This window comes from Equus caballus, chromosome 18, assembly GCF_041296265.1.
Source record: "Equus caballus isolate H_3958 breed thoroughbred chromosome 18, TB-T2T, whole genome shotgun sequence".
Taxonomy (NCBI): Eukaryota; Metazoa; Chordata; class Mammalia; order Perissodactyla; family Equidae; genus Equus; species Equus caballus.
The window spans coordinates 28207501-28226370 of record NC_091701.1 but is presented as its reverse complement, the minus strand read 5'-3'; the positions used below and the strand labels follow the sequence as shown (position 1 = coordinate 28226370).

Sequence of the window (18870 nt, the reverse complement as noted above, 5' to 3'; positions counted from 1 at the left end):
CTCAATAAATAAACTTTTACAAGTGCTGAAGAGAAATTTTACATTAAAATCTTACTTTGTTTCTTCATCCTGAAAGGATGAATTTTTTTTAAAAACATGGCTAAAATCAAGCATTAGAGATGCAAATATGTGTTCAGATCAGAGATACCAAAATTATTCAAATGATTAATTATTCATCATAAAATGTCAATTAATAATTATGAAGCATAAAAGGCATCTTTCTAATGCATCTTTATTTTTCTTGGCCTAAGGAGGGCTTAATATACATGTTCAATTGACTTCTAACAAGTTTTAAAAATTCGACAAACTAAACAAATTGTAAACAAGTGCAAACACTGAATTTTAATAAGAGAACAACAAATGTGCCCAAAATGAATGCAAGACAAAAAAATACAGAAAACAAAAAATATAGCCACATTCAAGACATATGCAGCCCGGTGTTCATTCACCTGCTCAGTAATGAGGCCAGGCTAAGAGAACAACCCAACAACTCAAGTTGTGAATTTGCTTAGCGTGTACAATATATATGACATGACGTTTCTCTCTGAATTGATCAATCTTTGTTGTGGGGGGGAGGTGCCTTGGAATTTTTCACACTTTCCAAGTAGTCATTAAAAGAAAAAGCACAGTTTAAGTTTCTTTAAGTTACCTACTATAATTTCTGAAGTCTGTTAAGCACTCCTAAAATGTCACTGTAAACGAGACATTTTTTCACATTGCCTTCATTCTAAAGAATTTCCCTATACGGAGTACTATCTATTTTTTCCAGGAACACTACATTTGGGGGGGGGGGGAGTCAGTTTAAGCTGATATGATAATTCTGAATATGAAGCCATTATGATCACCGGAATATTGATTTCTATTTATTTTTACTATTCTTATTTTGTTTTTTACTTTTCACTGACACCTGGTGAACTTGGTCTCTGATGACCCAGGGAGTTATTTTAGTCAGGGTGTCCCTGACCTCCTGCTGGTAGATTAATTACATATTAAACGTGTTTTTAAAACGAAATGATATATCTGTACACATAAAAGAGACAGAAAAGAATCAGTGCGAGGGAGAAGGCGCGATGTTAAGAAACAAAACAAGAGATTGCAAAAGAGAGATAGCAGATAGAAAGAAAGGAGAATGTAGGAAATGCAATTGGGAAAGAATTCCAAGAAAATAAGGATAAAGGGCAGGAAGGGCTGAAAGGAGGGCAAGAGGGAGGGAAGGAGGGAGGAAGGGAGGAAGGGAAAGATTTTGGTTTTCAATTCTCTGGGGAGACTGCTGGCGTCCGCGCCCTGAACGCCCAGCCTTCCAAGTTGAGGCGAAAGCCACCTCCTCGGGCCTGCGTCGCATCCAACTTACTCCAAGTTTTCTGGTGACTCCTACAGGGCCCCTTTCCGTCCCCCCACCCCCCACCCCCTTAGCGAGATTGACGGTGGCGTAGAGGAGGCTTTTCCAGGCACAGCTTTTCTCATGGTAATCGGCCCCCAGCATCACCTCCCGGCCGCAGCCGCTCCCTCTCCGTGCGCAGCTCGCGGACCCCGGGGACCGGAAACAGGGCGACGGGCGGGGAGCAGGAGAGCGAGCCAGGTCAGCTGACCGGCCGGCGGGGCGGGGGTCGCGGGGTTCCCGGGCCCGGACAGGTCTGGGGGAGGGCTGGCGGGCGGGGGCCGACTCCCCCCACCCCAACGTGCTCCTTCGCCTGTGCGGCGGGGCCTTACCCTGAGATCAAATGGAGGGACCGAAGCTGGGGGTGTGGGGAACAGAGCGCGCCGAGAGTTGGGGGCGACAAGCAGACCTGTTTTGCATCAATAAATTAAGACGCTCATTTAAGTCCTGAAGTTTGCCGGTTCCTGTCAATGGAGACGTTGGCAAAAGCACTGAAGCCGAGATTCAGCCTTAACTTCATAAATAAAATAAAATAAAATAAAATAAAATAAAATAAAATAAAATGAACCCCTCAGCTGGCCGCCCTACTGGGGCCAGGTGACTTGCGAGATTCCACAGCCCGCGGCCCTCGCCGCAGGGATGTTAGGGACGGTCTGAGGTTCTCTGGTCCTGTTTTGATTTTGTTTGAAAGGGCTTCTCAGAGAGATGCTCCTGATTTTTTTTTTTTTAATAGACTTTCCCCTCCTATCCTAGGCTCAACTCCGAATGGATTGGATTGCGAGTTTGCACGTGAGAAAACCGTTTGGCTTGCCTTGGACCCCTGCCGCCCCTCACCCCTTCCACACACACCCAATCCAGGGGTCCCCCTTATCACCCTTTGCTTGCAACTCTGAAAGAAGTTGCCCACCTCCTGCGTAACACCATCAGGTCGAAATAATTCTTCTAGATGAAAGATCAATTCCGCTTGAAAACGAGAAAAGGTTCCTTCTTTTATTTTCTCCACATGGTATAAAATAAACAGAATTTGCTTTAAAAAAAATCATTAGCTGTGGCCAAATTCGAATTCCTTCTACAGCCTGCGTGTTCAAGGGCAGAAACATTGTATCTCTTCGGGCATCTGGGCCGGCAAGCGGAGCTGGCGGCAGGCGAGACGTGGGGAGCGGTTGTGAAAGTTGAGGAAATTGACAGACTGAGAGGTGAATGGGGGGGACAGGCACCAGGTCCTGGCTGGAGGGAATTGGAAAACAAAAGTGCATCTTCTCACCCTGCCTGGGTGGAGGGAATCCTGAGGGAGGCAGTTTGTTTTACTCAAAAAAACCCTAAACAATTATTTTCCTCCCTCCAATGTCGATTGCAATATTATTTCACATTTGCATGTATCTGTTGTTTTAATCCCCTTCGTCTGCGCTAATCTCGAAATGGATTATTAATAGGGAAGACAGACGGGGAAACAGCGATTCATTTGCAGGACTTGCTTTGCTGTGTGAGGAGCCGAAAGCCAGCAGCCCCCAGTCCTCACTCGACTTTTCCCTGCGTCCTGCTCTCCTGCATCCCGCTGATCCCACGATCCCCATTGTCCCCGACCTGGCCTTCGGACTAAGGGAGTGTTCGGAACAAATTTATATTCCGGCTTCCTCCGATCTCACCGCTTCTGCGTTGGTGGGAACTCTCTCGGTCAAATGGGGAGAGGAGTGCCAGGGGCGTGCCAGGCAGGGGCGGGGGGGTGGGGGGGAGGGAGGGCAGGGGGCAACCTACAGGCGCGCTCACGATTTGCGGGGACCCTTTCCGTGCCACCATCCAAATATCCACCTTGATGGGAACCTGAAAGATTGCCTTTTTACCCCAAATCAAATACTTGCGTGTCGGAACTCCCAGTGCTAAGTGTTGGGGCTGCCTCTTGCCACTTTAACAATTACTGAGCCAGAGTAATCAGATGATTAGGTGTTTTTAATGGAAATACTTAAAAGTCTTTTTTTTTTTTAAGTCAAATCCTAGGTAACCTGACATTAATATACATAATAAAGACAAGTGATTTGTTAGCCGTTCGATTGGAGCCTTTGACCTGAGGTTTTGCTTGTGAATATGTGTCTGGGCTCCTGGAGTGGGGTATTGCCTGGAATCATTCCATGCAGTGGGCTGCTGCTTCCTCAGGAATGGGAGAGGAAGGTTGAAAAGCAAACTTCTAGAGAAAGCTGGACTCTAAGTTTTTTAAATAAAAAAGGGGGAAAATATATTAATAATAAAGATAAATCTCAGAGGAGGAACTTGATAAGTCATACATATATTTAATAAAAATATGTAATATTAAAAGAAATGTAAAACTTAAAATTTAGAATGTGTCTGACCTATGTTGGAAAGCTATAATTTCTTTTTTTATTATTAATTTTTAGACTGACCATATTGAATGCCCCTCTTCTATAGGTAATTTATCTGTAATGAGGTGGGGGAGATTAATTTGTCCAGCTCTTCTCATTGTAATAAATACTCAAGTTAGGAAAGAAGAAAGTCTGTAACCAACTGTGAAGATTTACTTTCTTACATCCTACAATAAGAATTGGCTGTGGTCATCCTGGGTGGCTATTGCCCCCCCCCCTCAAAAAATAAACATACAAAATACAAAGACGTGCACCTCTGGGAGTATGGATGTGGCAATCCATGTGGTGACTGTTCCCTCCTTTGAGTGCAATTGCCAGTGACTCTTGCATTCAAAGTCTTGCTTTAGGCACACACTCAAAGCACAGTTCAAAGCAGTTTATCTTAATATAAGTAAAAGTCTAGTGTTGGATCAGGGTATTATTTGTTTCAGATTTCATCAGACTGAAAACAGAGGGCTGTAACATATTAACAATATTAAAGCAGAAAAATTGGCGTGAGGCTGTTCTTTAGTCCTCTTCACGCCTCCACCTTTACCTTTGCAAGGGAGCCCAAAGGCTGTGGCACTGGAAGTTTGTGCTCTGAGGTTCTCAAGCACTTTCACTCTTTAAAAAAAAAAAAAAAAAAAAGCCTCAAAGTCCTTTAAGAAATTGAGCCTGAACCATTGGAGGCTAAGAGATTTCTTCCTTTTCCGATAAATGCCTGTGCTCAGCATCCTCAAATTTGGCTGTCTTTATTTACTTCTATATTAGTTCCAATTATGTGCAGTGTAAACCAGCTTTTTGATTAACAAAACAGCAGAGCATTGGTTAAGAACACTTAAACTTCAAAAAAAATTCCCCTGGGAAGTGGGCTCTGAATTGGTTAATAATGTGCAGTACTTGCTAAATTGCTGACTTCCAGATGTGGAAAATATCTTTCTTGTTTAGGACCTATGTAACCTGATTGGATTACGACAGAAGCGTCACGTTGGAAGCTTTTGAGTGATTATTTAATTAACCATACAGTAGAAAGCTGTATTCTCCAGGAAATCCCTTCCATATTTACATAACCAATCCCTTCAGAGCAAAGGTGGAGTCTTTTCTTTTTTAATTTTACTTTAATTGCAACATCAAAAAATATATACTCCAAAACTTAGACCCCATGCCGTTTAATATCATGCTCTTCCTTCCCTGCTAAGTTTCTCTATGGCCTTCCTCCTTTTCCTCTTGCCTCCCTACGTACACTCCCTCACTTTGTAGTGAGGTCTGCGTGAGATGTAGAGGGATTCAGAGATCGGTCAACCCAGCGCTCTATGGTAATTTACTTAGAGACCCTTTTTAAAAATGCCAAACTACTTTTTTAGTATTGGGATCCAATCCAGAAATTCATCACACACACACCCCCCAACACACCCGCCCCAAGATGCAGTTCACATGCAGCATTTTTTTTTTTTTTTTCTGGCTTTGGCATCTAAAAGGAAAAAAAGAAAATTGAGAGAAAGGGCAAAGAATTTAGTTCCAGAAGCCGTGCTGAGAAATCCACACAACTCAATGTGCATCTCAAATCTGGTCATTAGAGATATCTGCGTAAGAAGAGGCGATCTGGATTGAGGACCTGGGAGCTTTCCCTTTAACTTTCGCCCCTTAGAGTTCTCCAGTTCTGTGAATGGTGTGCACCGTTTTCCGCCCAGTACTCTGTAGGATTTAGTGATGAGGATAATGATGCCAAAGGCTTGACGGGGGGGTTGGGGGGGGGTTGGGGGGGCGTGGAGAAGGGAGGGAGGGAGGCGAGAGGGAGGGAGAGAGGAAGGGAGGGAGGTGGAATTTCATTTCTTCCACTAAAGCGTTTGCGGAGACTTCAAGGTATAATCTATCCCAGATCCTTTCCCAGAGAGAAACTTGGCGATCACGTTTTCACATGATGCTCACGCTCAGGGCGCTTCAATTATCCCTCCCCACAAAGATAGGTGGCGCGTGTTTCAGGGTCTCTCTTACAGAAAAGAAAAAGAAAAAAATGTCATTAGAAGAGGCGTAACACGTCAGTCCGTCCCCAGGTTTGTGTTTCCTGGAGTGGCCGAAAAGAGATCAGTTCTAACCTGCTCCGCAGGAATAACGGTCCTGTCTCCCGACACTCTTGGCGAGGTTTTGTACAGTTTGCTCCGGGAGCTGTTTCTTCGCTTCCACCTTTTTCTCCCCCACACTTCGCGGCTTCTTCATGCTTTTTCTTCTCACCATTTCTGGCCAAAACTACAAACAAGACTTCGCAGGTAGGTTTTTTTCCCCCCTTTCTCTCTTTTTATTCCTTTTTGGTATGGTCATCCTCCACCCTCCTTTTATGATTTTATCCTTTTAAGTGGGGATGTGAGTCTGAAGTGAGAAGGAGTGTCTGTGGGTAGGAATTTCAGGTGGGTTTAGCTCCTTTGTGGCAAGCTTTTCCCAAGAGTGACTTCTTTGATTTCTCTCGCACTCCCGCCCGCTTTCCTTCCTTTTCTCTCCTTTTTTCCTCCCCCAAATAATTTGCCCTGTACCTGTCCATTCAGGTAACCAAAGGTGCCTTTTGCTACCCAGCCTAGGAAAAGTTTTATTGAGAACTATATGGTTGGAATAAAACTCTTCAAGGGGAGAGATTCTGCTCTATTTTCGCACCTAGTTCCAATTCATTGTATTCAGCAATTAAAACTTGGCAAATACCTGTTAATAAATTATACAAAACTACTAAATTCGGGGGCAAGTCTTTCTCTTAGATATGGCCGTCCATCCTTGCCCACCAGAGAAGGCTGTTTTCTAAGCAGAAAGTTGTCTGTTTTTGTCTGCTTAGCGAGTTTCATTTCTTTATTTCATTCTTTGTGTGTGTGTGTATGTGAAGTAACACCTCACTTCTGTGATGATAAATAAAGAAGTGAAAGTCCTCATGGAACTTGAGTCGTTCACCAAATTGGGGGGGGGGGTCACTACAGCTGGGAAGAAAACTGCTGTCAGAATATCAGGGTTTCAAATTAAGGATAACTTTTGAAATTGTATTTTAAATGGCAAAGTGATATAGACATGGATTTAACAGGAGACACATACACACACATACCCCCATTCCATACTTTGGCACTGAAAAGTAGAGAGATAGCAGGAGTTCCCAGGAGCAGTGGTAAGCCCCGCTAACATGAATGTGTTTATCTCCCACCTACTCACATATTTTACATGCTCCCCCTATAATGATGAAGGCAAGATTACTAACTCCAGAGGTAGAAATAACAGGCAAAGATAAAGTTTACAGCACAAATGCCCTGTCTCTCCCTCACACACACATGCTCATAAAACTAGCAGCTTACTTTATTAAACATGTATTTATATGCAATCGTGTGTAAGTCTCAGCATGAATACAGACAGGCCAGCTGTTTCATCCCAGACACTTGTGTGACCATTTCTTTATTTCAGGATTTTTCCCCAACAATTTCAAATCAATAGGAGAGCCAAGAAATGACAAAATGTGTCAAACTTGAATTAAATTAAGTCTCCCACTCTGCCTAGGTTAAATTCAAGGTGCTTTCTAAATCATCCACTTCCCCATCTCTCGCCCCCCCCCCCACCCCCACCCCTCTCAGCAAATGTGTGGAAACTGATACTCACTTTCCAGGTTTTCTGCTAGGCTTCTAGCACAGGAGACAATAGGTACGGGGCGTGGGGACTGAGTGTGCTCGGCAGAGAAAGGGTTAATGGCCCTTGTGTTACAGTTTGCATCTGTTACATCTTTTATAGCCCCCTGTTTAAACTAATCCTCGAGGCGCAGCATCTTCCCAACCTCCACCGAGTTTCGGGATTCTCCTCCTCTCCTGCCTGCCTCGGAGGTTCCCCTTCTCCAAGTTTTGACAGTTTCAGCTGAAAAAAATGCAGCGCCTCACTCGATTTTTAGGTACAAAAGTTTCGAAGCCAGAAAGGATACGATCATTTAGTAGAGCTTAAAAGTATTGCCGTAGCGGTTGGACTTTCTCTTTCCTTTCTTGAGGGGAAAAATTTTTTTCTACTGGAACTATTTAAGGGAACCAGTGTGGGGGAGCATGTGTATGAGTGAGGTGGGGGGAAATACTTAAGTAAATATTGTCAAAGTGGCGGAGGTGGGGGGGGGGAGGGACAGTGTCCAAAGAGGCTTATAATTATATTTCTTATTGCGGCGTGAAACGGGAAATCTTAATTTGGGGGCGGGGGGGTGGGGGGAGGAAGAGACAGTGCCTCGATAAACTCCAAAAGGGGAGGGGAGGGGGCGCGGGCGAGTGGGCTTCCTATAATTACTATTATCAATTTGCCCGAGTGTGCTTCATCCGGGGGCTGTTTCGTGTTGTTTGTTTGTTTGTTTGTTTGTTTCCTCTGGGGAATGGGGTGGCGGGGGGTGAGACAAGATGAGAGCGAAAGAAAGCCTCGCCTCACCCCAAGTTCTCGAGCCGGGCTGAGGACTTTTCGGAGGAAAGGGTCCGCCTAACCCTGAGTCAAGCAGCCTTACTGTACCGCCGTGTGCATTCCCTCATACGGTCAGGAGTTATGACTCATTTTGAAGATGTAATTCTTGTCTCTCTGATCCCCTCGCGGGTGCAACACACCAAACAGTAACAAACACAAAGCGCCTTGGGGCCAAGGCTCGGGTGGGGGGCGGGGAGGGGGCCGCCGAAGTTTCGCTTTGGCGTTGGGGGGCGCGGATGGGTGCTCGCCGGGGCCCTGGCCCGGCTCCCCTGGGCGGCCCGCGCGCGTTTCAATGGGCGCGGGCGATGCCCACATTGTCGCTGTGTTTGGTTGCTAGATCGAGCCTGCGTGCTGCCGAAGCAGGGCGCCGAGTCCATGCGAACTGCCATCTGATCCGCTCTTATCAATGAAGCAGCCGATCATGGCGGATGGCCCCCGGTGCAAGAGGCGCAAACAAGCCAATCCCAGGAGGAAAAACGGTAAGAAGCGGCCCGAACCAAACTTTTCCGGGCCACTCCGGGGCTCGAGACCCAGGGAGAAGGAGGGGGAAAGGGAAAAGGAACCGAGGCGGCGGCGGCGGCGGCGCCCAGGGCTCGCGGGCGAGCCTCCCTCCGCGGCCGGCGCCGGAGCCCGGCGCGCGCGGCCACTGGACCGGGGGGAGTTGGGGAAGTGCCGGGCAAAGTGAGCGTCGGGCGCCGGGGGGCTCCGAGCGCGGGGGTCCGGCCGGGGCCCCGCGCCCCCACCCCTGCCGCCCCTCGTGCCCCCGCCTCCGCCCTCCCTCCGCCTCCGCCTCCCGCTCCGCGAGCGCCGGGCCCGCCGGGTCCCCGGCCAGGCAGCGGGAGCGTCCGGCGAGGGCAGGGCGGGGGCCCCGGCGCCAGGTCGTGCAGGATCCCGGGGCGGGGGCGGGGGTGGCAGAGGAACTGCGAGGGCGGGAGAGGGGGCCCGGGGCTGCGCCTCCGCCGGGCTTAAAGTTTCTTGCCGTAGTCTCCCGGCCGCCTCCCCGTACACCAAGTAACGGTCCGCGGGCAGCGGGGCCCGGCCGGGCGCGCCCGGCCCCCGGGGTGGGAGGGACTCGGCCGGCCCCGCGCGGGGTCCGGCGGGGTCTGTGCGGGCTCCGGGGCGGGCGGGTCCTCTCCGGCGGGCTCTGGCCCCACGCCGGGGGCTGGCGGAGTCGAAAAGCGCAAGGAGACTTTTTCTGGGCAGTTTCTGCATGGTCAGGAGGAGCCCGTTATCCAGGCTGAGTCAGGAAGGAGGAAGGAGATGGGGGTGCGAGGGGGCCATACGGACCAGCAGTGGGCGATTAAAGGGGTGACAGTTGAGTAGGTCCATCTTGGAGAGAGGCAGAGAAGGGACAGGGAGAGAGAGAGAAAGAGAGACCGACCCCCTAGGTATTACCCCCAAACAAAATCGTGGGAATAAAAGAGAAAAGTGATTGGCAAGAGCGCAGAAGGCGCCTGGGGGAGGGGAGAGAGCTGGGGACAAGAGAGGGTGCCGAGGGGGAGCTGACGGAGGATACTGAGTTTAAAAAGAAAAACCAACCCCCCAAAACAAACAAGCGAACTAGCGCCAGCTCAGACTGGGAAAGGAAACTTCTCGTTCCCCTCGCTCTGAGCCCGATCACCCGGCGCGGGGCCGCGTTGACGCTCCCGAGCTGGCCGCGGGGACGCGGCGCCAGCCCGGCCTCCGGCCTCCCGCAAGCCCAGCCCTCGGCTCGCGGGGAGCGCCCGGGCCCACTTGGAGCAACTTTCTTCCAGAGAAGACAATCGCGCGCGCCCCCGGCCTGCCCCGGAGCTGCCCGGCGCGGGGAGGGGGCGGCTGGGGGCGCAGTGTGGGGTGCTGGAGGGAGGAAAACACAAAGACGAGAGAATTTTGATTAGAGACAAGTGATGCTTCTCTCTCTGTGTCTCTCTGTCTCTCTCTAGGTTTTGTGCGTGTGTGTGCGTGTGTGTGTGTGTGTGTGTGTGTGTCTTTTGCTTGTTGTGGTGGAGGTGTCGAGCCATATGGGGGAGTGATAGAGGAATTTTAGTCAGAAACTGTTCGTTACGTTATCCTGCCTTTTCCCTTTGTGCTGCCTTTGATCTATTGGCTTGGCTTAGTATTACAAAAAAACAAGTACAATAATATATTCCGAGCTGCTTCCCCAAGATCCAGTTCAGGCTGCCTCTTTTAAGTCAGTCTCTCTCCCTCTCTCTCTCTCTCTCTGTCTCTCTGTCTCTCTCTCTCTGTCTTTCTCTCTCTCTCTTTCTCTCTTAATTTAATTTTTTCTTCACTCTGGTGTCTGGCATTATTTAAGGTGGTCCTTACGCAGGAGACCTCCCCTTCCCCATCTCTGGGTAATTTAGTAGACACTAAAATTACACCTAATGTCCCCCTCTCCTCTCTTGTGTTTCCTCTGTTCCTTTTATTAAATGTTGGTTATTGATTTTCTAAAATCAATGTCTGTTGTGGGGCTTTTTTTCCCCCTCTTACAAGTATATAAAGCACGTTGCTGATCAACTGGATAACAAAAGCTTTGTGTCATGGAGGCATTTTTGTTCTTATGTTAAACAGTCATTTTTTGAGAGAAAAGAGAATGAGATTTAAAGCAAGGTTCCCAGAAGTGTTCTTTTGCAGGAGAGACTATTTAGGACGCTTGTTTCTTCTTGCCTGCCTCCTCCCACCCCCTTCGGGATTTTGCCACCGAGGACCAGCCTGGCCCCGGCAGAGAGGTCAGGCCGGAGCCCAGGTCTGGGGAAATGGAGGGCTCCAGGCTTCCTGGGAACCCTGGGCAGGGGGGGCTGGCAGAGAGGGAGGCCGGCTGGGGGCTTCGCAGGTGAAACGGAGCGCCGGGGAGGTGCTCAGCCATGGACACTGCAACCACTTCCCCCTCCGCCCAGCCAGTAACTTGGGAGAAGCCTCAACACTCCGAAATGGAAAGTTGAATTGCACATTTTAAGGCATTTAGCCCAGAGTCTGCACACTTAACGGCAAGCCTATCCATCGATTACAGCTTCTCTAACTTTGACTGCTACCTGTCTCTTTTTCCAAATAATCTTTGGAAAAAACGTGCTGCACGTTGGTTATTTGTCAGTATTTTTCTTTGGTTTTAATATCACTGAGCAATGTCCTGGTTTTAAGAAGCAGGTAGAAGAGTTTCTTCTCCCCCTTTTTCATTTTCTTTCTCATCAAGCATGTATCCAATGCCTTTCCCTTTGGGAATTGCCAGGATTTATCTGAACTGAGTGGATTTTTCTTCTTTCCTGGATTCATGGAAAAGATGTCACTTTTGAGCTTGTGTCTTTGCTGATAACACTAAATATGATGATGCTTATCAAAATCATATAGAAATTCCTGGAAAGGAATAATGGCAATACTAATTATGGAAGTAGAAGCTGCAAGAAAAAAAAAAAGTGGTCATCCAGGAAACTAGAATGGCACTTTATATAATTTTAATGAAGTCAACAGTGTATATATAGACTAAGGCGACAAGGAGATAAAACACGTAAAGCAGTGTGTGTGTGTTTGAAAAGCTAGTCAAGAACGTGGGTTCGAAGACTATGCTGTATACAATTATTAAAAAGCAAAGGAGAAGGAGGCAGTTCGAGGAAAACAAATGTGAAAGGAGAGAAACAAGAATCTAAAATACAGCCTTCAAGATTCTCAGGCTAGCAAGATGTCTGGCAAAGACAGGGCCAGGGCCAAGTTAATCCATAGCGAGCAGTCTCCTTTCCCCCACATGGAAAGGATGAAATCTCTTCCCAGAAAATAAGATGTGCAGAAGGAAAGGAGGAGAGGGGTGAGGGGGAAGGAGGCAGAAAGCAAGTTGCCGGCAGACAAGAATGTGTGTCGGTTTCAAGAAAGTTCAGTCAGATGATCTTCAGTCGCCTGACTCACTTGGTAACACTTTCACTGAAGCTGGAGAGGAGGGGGAAAACCCAGCCCCCCTCTTCCATTCCCCTGATTATACCCCACTATCTCCACACAGCCTTCGAGTCAGAAATGAGCGCTCGGAGCGGGAGATGCCCGGCTCCTGCCTGCCACTGGCTCAGCCCAGTTGTAACTTGCAAAGTTTGTTGCTTTAGCCCCTGATTCAGGCATCGGCTCCTGGAGATGCTGCGGCTTCCCTCCTGCCTCCTGCGGAGCCTGGGAATATAGGCCTGCCTCCCCAGCCCACCATCTTCCAGCATCAGCCTCTGAAAAATTGCACATACACATGCACGTTATAACAAAAATCAAATCGGGAAACTGCTTGTTTCAGAAAAGTGAATGAAGTTGTCTTTTAAATGAAAACTGAATTAGGAGTGGATTGGGGGGCGGAGGAAATGGAAGAAAGAATGAAAAGTTAAATTTGATTTTCCTTCAAAGTTTCAGTTAAAAGGTTGAGGATTGTTTGGAAAGTGGGGGAGATTTTTACAAACGCCTTTGGTCTCTGGTTTTCAGTGGTGAAGAAAAGGGATAAAGTTGGATGTTTTCAGGGCTTTGGATTCTACAAGAGAAACAGTCAGATGAGCAGAAATGATTGTCCCTGTTTAAGATAAGCCCTCACTTCTACCACATCCTTAAAGGGAGTGGGGGTGCTGGTGGGGATGCTTCGAGGCTGTGGGGGCCAGAGAAGTTGCTCTCCTTTCAGAGATGCTTAAACAAAAAGGAAAAGATGCATTCAGCCCCTTCTTAAGGATGTGGCTCCTGGCTCTCCTCTCTGAGAGGTGAAGTTGGGATGGGGCAGCCGTGAGTCTGAGCCCCTCAGTCCACGCTGAGGCAGGAAAGTTCCCTTCGGATTACAGTGGGTTCAGGCTTGGTTATCTTTGCAAGTGTGGAAATCTTTTGCAAGCAGCTTTCTTTATAAAGTTGATGAGCTTATCGAGAGCCTGTTTTGCTGCCTCTCAAAGCACTCAGGGGCAGTTTGGGTGGCAGGTACCAGTTCTAAGGGTGCTCCAAAGATATCCATCTCCATCCTTTTCTCTCTGTGGAGATCTTCTGCAAGTTTTGTCACGCTGCACACACACAAGGCTGGGGGCTATGTATCTAGACTGATCTATTTGTTTTATCTCGGTTTGGAAAAACTAAGTCAGTTGGGGTAGAAACATGCCTTCCTTCGTCGCAGAACCACTAGCCTGCTGGCATCCAGAGCGTGACGCTCCACCAGGGCTGAGGGTGGGCTAAGGATTTTAAACTTTACATTGTTTCTCTGTTGACAAATAAAAACAAATTCACGTCTTTAAGCGTTTATTTCCAAATATGAATAAAGCCAAGATTAAAGTTCCCCACTGAACTGCCATGACCTATGTTTCAGATGCTTCCTTTCTCCCTTGCTTAATTTGGTCAAAGTAAGGAAAATTCCAAGAGGTTATCAAAGACCCTAATGCTGTATTAAGAATATTTCCTGGGAAAAATGTGTGTCTGCCCTGAAGGTAGGAAAGGAGGGTGTTGCTAGCTCTCTAGCAGTGCCGGGTTTCTTCCAAGATGTGGGAGATTCTTTTCCTTACAACAGTTTTTGTCATCTGCATTCTTCCAAGGCTTTTAAGGTGCATTTTCTTCTGTGTGAAAGAGAACTCTTTGTCCTTTTCCTCTCCAGCACCGTGGCTTCCCAAGGTAGACACTATTTTGTGCCTGTCACAGAGAGAGGGAGTGCAGGTTCGCAATGCTCACAGACAATTGATTGTCTGCCCTAATGTGTTTCATTTACATGTTTATAACGTCAATGGTGCTGGGGTGTCCACTGTACCATTCATTCCCGCATTCCCACAAGGGGGCAATTGTCTGAATGGCCAAGTCAGACACCTTTTTGATTGCTCTTTGGTTGTCTTTTTAGAGCAAAGAGATAAAGGAGGAAAATCTGTGATGCAGAAACACTAGTTGAAAATATACAGAATTAAATGTCACCACAAAAGCAGATGTTAACGTAAGCCCAAATATGCTTTTTAGCCAAGATGTGAAGATTGAAAAAAATAATTCAGAGCAGAGGGAAGGATGATTTAAAACCAATAAATACAGCCCTATCCCCCCCTCCCTATTTCTTTTCTTTCTTTAGCAATCAGAAGATGAAATGTGATTTTCCTTTTCATTTTTAAGCTTTGACACATCTAGGCACCTCCTCATTATTTGTATGTTTGCTGTGATTTGTGAATTTTGTATATATTTACATAGCTCTGTTTATGCCAACACCATCAGCTTACCACTTGGAAAATCTATTGAATGACTATTTGGGCTGTGGGGAGTGTAAACTTTTGAAAAGTAAGATCCAAGTATTTCTTCATCAAACATTTTTTAGAAGGAAAGCAATAATAATCAGTACAGTCTATGGAAGTCTTTGCTTTAATAGCTATGTGCCAAATACTTTTATCTTGGGTGACAGTCATGTCACAGAGAACGCTCTCAGGAAAAGTGTAACTAGTAGTTACAAAGTAAATAAAGAATTTCGTTTTAAGGTGTTCTGTACTGTTTTTATGCTGTGTGTGTGTGTGTGTGTGTGTTGTCTTGCATTTCCTCTGAGGAAGGTGATAGGAAAAGTCATCCATACGTGTGTTTGGGGGTTTTTCTCTTCACTCATTTTCCCCCTGCGTATTATGCATATATGGAGCACACATGAATACACCTGCTTTAAAAAAAAGATTTCACAGTTCAGATGGTGCCTTGCTGGTTCATTTAGGTAATACAGTTATTAGAAGTTGGTCTGATTTCGCGTGTGGTCCAGAAGGAGAGAAAATGCTAACTCTTATGTCATCTGGTGGGAGGTAAACAGGAGGATATAACTTTTATAATTTTGTAGTAAATTAAGGAGGAAAAAATCACCAGTCTGTGAAAAGATTGGTGCCTCTCCGGGAAGACACACACAGTAGCTGCACCGTTAGCTGAACCCCTGACACGGCGGTCTTTTGAATGCCTTAGGTATGATTTCACTTTCGCTCACATCAATGCTGACCTGAATGCCTTTCATATCTGATCCGCTGTGTCTCTCCCAGTAAACATCCCCTGAGGGGAGAACAAAGAAAGGAGCTCTTCTTCTTCTTAATCACAATTCAGCCCTTTCACCGCCGGCAGGCTCCATTTGCATTCTGCCACAGAAAGCCAAGATGAAAAGAAAGAGAGAGAGAGAGAGAGGGAGAGAGAGAGAAGAGAAGCAGAGGGTAGTAGCTGAGTAAAATAACTTAGGTGTTTGTGGCTGTTTGTTGGGCTTTCCCTAGTTACCAGCCTTATATAGTTGATGCTCAACCAGGCCCTGTCCCTCCTGACAGGCATATAGTGTTACAAGATGGCATGTCTGTACTATTCATGGCCACCCGCTCAACACTTGAGGTAAAAAGTGTCAGGGAGGGATCAGATTCTCCCCCAGAAGCCTACTAGACTTGGGGTCAGGTGTGTGGACTTCCCACTTTTGAGTGCTGCCTACTATTTGGCTTCACTCTCATTGTTTATCATCAGACCAGGGAGGTGAGGGCACTGGGGTGGTGGGGGGAGCTGGAGCCTGCTCAGGAGGAGAGACAGGATAAAGTCTCCGGAGGCCCTGGTCTGGTCTCAGTGATGGGTGTCTGGCCCAGAGAAAAAGGGAGAGGTGCTTACACCCAGCCTGAACACACTGATAAATCTTTAGGAAAACTGGAAAAGACTTTCCCATTTTTTCCCCTGACTTTTTATGATAATTCATATTTTCAAATGAAAGGGGAAAAAAGCCAAGAAAGAAACTCTCAAATGAGCCAAAAAGAAAAAAAAAATTCTCTGAAAAGAATTTTAGGGGGAAAAGTTGTTCTATTTTAAAAAGCTTTGAGGGCTGTAAAGTGCCACGTTTTTCACACCTTCTCCATACTTTTTTTTCAGATTTTTTTAGTATGTTTAACATTTGTGAGATGACAGCCTTTTTGTATCTCAAACTGGATGCTTCAAGATTTGTAGGGAGGGGTTGGTGGTATTCACGTTCTCTTGAGAGAGAAAGTTTATGCCTAAAGGGCTCCTTCTTACTGGGAACTGTTTAAACCCTCGCAGGCGGACCTGTCAGGTTTTAGTGTGTTATTTGCCTCCATTTTCAACGTGCAAAAGTAACATGCAGTTAATGGTATTGGACTGAGACCACAGCAAGAGCAGAAACCTCTCGTGACAACTTTTCAGCTATATTATCTTGCTCCTAAACTGTCTTGTCTTTTTTTTTTCTTTCCTTTCTGAAACCACTTTTAAGATACCAACAGTTTTTTTTTTCAACAATTAGATTAAGCATATAATGTGCGCGTGCATGCGCGCGCGCACACACACGCACACACACACACATGCAACTTTGGAAGTGCAGTCTCATCAAACAGCAGTGTGTAATTGGAAACGGGGACTTTTCCGATAGCCATTGTGGTAGATTTCACTTATAAGAGCAAAACTAGCAGAGATATTAGAAGTTGTACATGAGCATGTGACACAGATTCCTGAATTTTTTTCTTTTTCCCAGAAGATTTACAGAATTTACAAAAAGAGATTAGCCCTACACCTTCCACCCCGCCTAGCCACCCCCATGACCCAAGCAATGAAGGATTTAGGCAGATTTACTTCAGTAAACACCTTTGGACACTTGGGGGGAAAGTGGGAGTCTGTTTGCAAAAGGAGGCTTTTGTTAAGTGAGGTATGGGGATAATGCTTTACCAGGCAGCTGTGATATTAACCTACCCAGCAATGCAGGAGCACTCTTTAACTCTTTGAGTGCCTGGCCCTTTGCACCCAGCAGATAAAATCCTGGCTCTTCAAAGACACTGAGAATTCTGGCTCTAGCAGTTTATTATTCAGACAAGTCTTGTAGACATGAAAACTGTTCAAGCTTTTAAAACAATGTGGTTTAATTAGATGAGGTGGACTTACATTGCTCATAAGCCCTCCAAATGGTGGTTTATAATTGGCAAAGAAAAAAAAAGGAATCAAGGCAGCACATTAAAAATTCCAGGAAATATCTTTAGAAAAGCTATTTTCATTTCCAGCTTTTAAAATATTAGACTATGGTAGCTAGAGGGAATGAAGCAGCTGGGGCCTCTCTCCTTACTATAAAAGACACCAGAAGTTTGTGATGAAGAAAGAGGCTTCAACTCGAAAAGCTGTAAGCGGCCAGTTCTGACAGTGACATTATCTCAGCTCTCGCATCTTTTGGAGGGGGACATCTTGCCTGTCTTTCGGAGCTTGGGAGGTCATGTGAACCCCAGAGTCAGGGCCTCAGGCCCGTGTTACCAACTTGAGACTTTCCAAAGCAAGCAGAGAGGCATTTATAAGAGGAAGGAGTTAATGGTTATTTTTTGCTGGGCACAAGAATAACTTTACAGGTGTTGCATTTGGGCTTAAATAAGATTGCCTTATTTAGTTTCGAAAAAGAGTGTAGGTGTCAACGTTTGAGCAGCCACGAATGTGTGAGAAAGTAAAGGGTATGAGACATGACAGAATTAAAGGTGTTTGCTATGTTGTTACACCGTGTGTCAGGCTGCAAGCTCCCTTTGTCACAGCCTCCTGGTGATTTGACAGCGCGGATCTACTTCCCTTCTAGGTGAGACAGCATTTTTTAACTGGAGTTATAAATACGGTATACCCTGCATGTTGCACCCTGCCTCCAAGATCCGTGAATCCTCTTTGAGAGCATCTTGCCCTGAGACACAATGAACAAATGCTGTATACAGGGGGCTGTGCACTCCGGGGCCCGGGCATCGCCAGCATCACAGTAGCTGGCATTGACTGTTGTTTGGCAAGAAGGTCCTCTGCCAAATCATCCAATAATTAAGTTTTATGTTATTTGTATGAACGACCAAGCATGCAGTATTCCTTTTCAAATCAAAGGAAGGCTTAAAATCACTTTTTGAACACTTTCAGACCATGGTCAGGTCACAGTTTGGGGGCTGAATTAAAATGATCTCATTCATGATCTAATTGAGGTTGGCAAAACCTTAGCAGTAGCAGGAGTACATAAATATAAATCAAAGACCAAAATTTAGCAAATCATATCATTTGCTAGAAATCTGCTCATGAATTATTCTCCGATTGCCAACCCAGAAGTTAAACTTTGTCTCCCCTCAGCAACAGTAACTGCGCATATTTTTTCACGCTCCTGACAGGAAAGTTAGAGCAGCTAAAAAGAGGAAAGAGAAGGAAGATGATCAATGTCTCATCAGATATTGTGTATGTGTGACCCAAGAAAGTATGATAGCTAATGAAGCCATGCACATTACAGTGGAGGCTGCAATCTTGGTTAGAAATGAATGTGGGCTTCTGAAAACCAGACTTTGGAAGAGCCAGCAGTGGGAACACGTAAGGGTTGTAAGGGGAGCAAACGTTTCGAGAAGGATCTGGTTGAACTTTGCTTTCATTTTTCAACTGAAGAAATGTAATCATCATAATGATTCATGATATTTTTACAAATTCAGTTCTATTACTGAGCTGAGGGGATGAGATTTGAAGTAATTGTTAGAATTAAGTGACAATGCATACATGTTAGTATACATATTTAAGTTACCTTTCTTTCTTTAAAAAAAAAAAATTACTATAGAATTAAGACTCCAGATAGCTATTCCTCTAATCTATGGGATTAAATGTCATGTTCTATTGTATGAGTCCATTTTTAGTTGTTCATTTTTCTTGGTTGCTGTGTGTTAGTTTAACTTAAACCCACACACACTCTGCTTTAAACTGGAAGAGACCTAATTCTGAATGTGAATATTTTAAAGTTTAAATTTTAAACTCTATTTATATGAAGATATTCTTTCA

The 18870-nt window shown here is 45.9% G+C and overlaps 1 protein-coding gene and 2 long non-coding RNA genes across 14 annotated transcripts in view; 2 read left to right on the top strand and 1 right to left on the bottom strand.

Annotated features, from left to right (window-relative positions):
• Positions 1-2091, bottom strand: part of LOC106781945 (uncharacterized) — a 68412-nt gene extending 66321 nt beyond the window's left edge. For 6 of the 7 annotated variants that reach the window (XR_011428197.1, XR_011428203.1, XR_011428202.1 and 3 more), the window contains exon 1: positions 1711-2077. This is a non-coding gene — a long non-coding RNA (uncharacterized lncRNA). Of the gene's footprint in view, positions 1-1710 lie in introns of all 7 variants that reach the window. The other variant, XR_011428200.1, reaches the window with a different exon arrangement.
• Positions 1308-2420, top strand: LOC138918642 (uncharacterized). Its single transcript, XR_011428204.1, has 2 exons — positions 1308-1579; positions 2132-2420. It is a non-coding gene; the product is annotated as an uncharacterized lncRNA (long non-coding RNA).
• Positions 2421-5424: 3004 nt separating this feature from the next.
• The window catches only part of ZEB2 (zinc finger E-box binding homeobox 2), a 132200-nt gene continuing 118754 nt past the window's right edge, over positions 5425-18870 (top strand). The window contains exons 1-3 of one of the 6 annotated variants that reach the window (XM_023622551.2): positions 5553-5999; positions 7483-7636; positions 8516-8657. In XM_023622551.2, coding sequence (XP_023478319.1) covers positions 8585-8657 — 73 coding nt within the window. In that variant the 5' untranslated portion in view covers positions 5553-5999; positions 7483-7636; positions 8516-8584. Of the gene's footprint in view, positions 6000-7482; positions 7637-8031; positions 8250-8271; positions 8325-8515; positions 8658-18870 lie in introns of those variants that run through there. The other 5 variants (XM_070240843.1, XM_005601473.4, XM_023622552.2 and 2 more) reach the window with 5 other exon arrangements.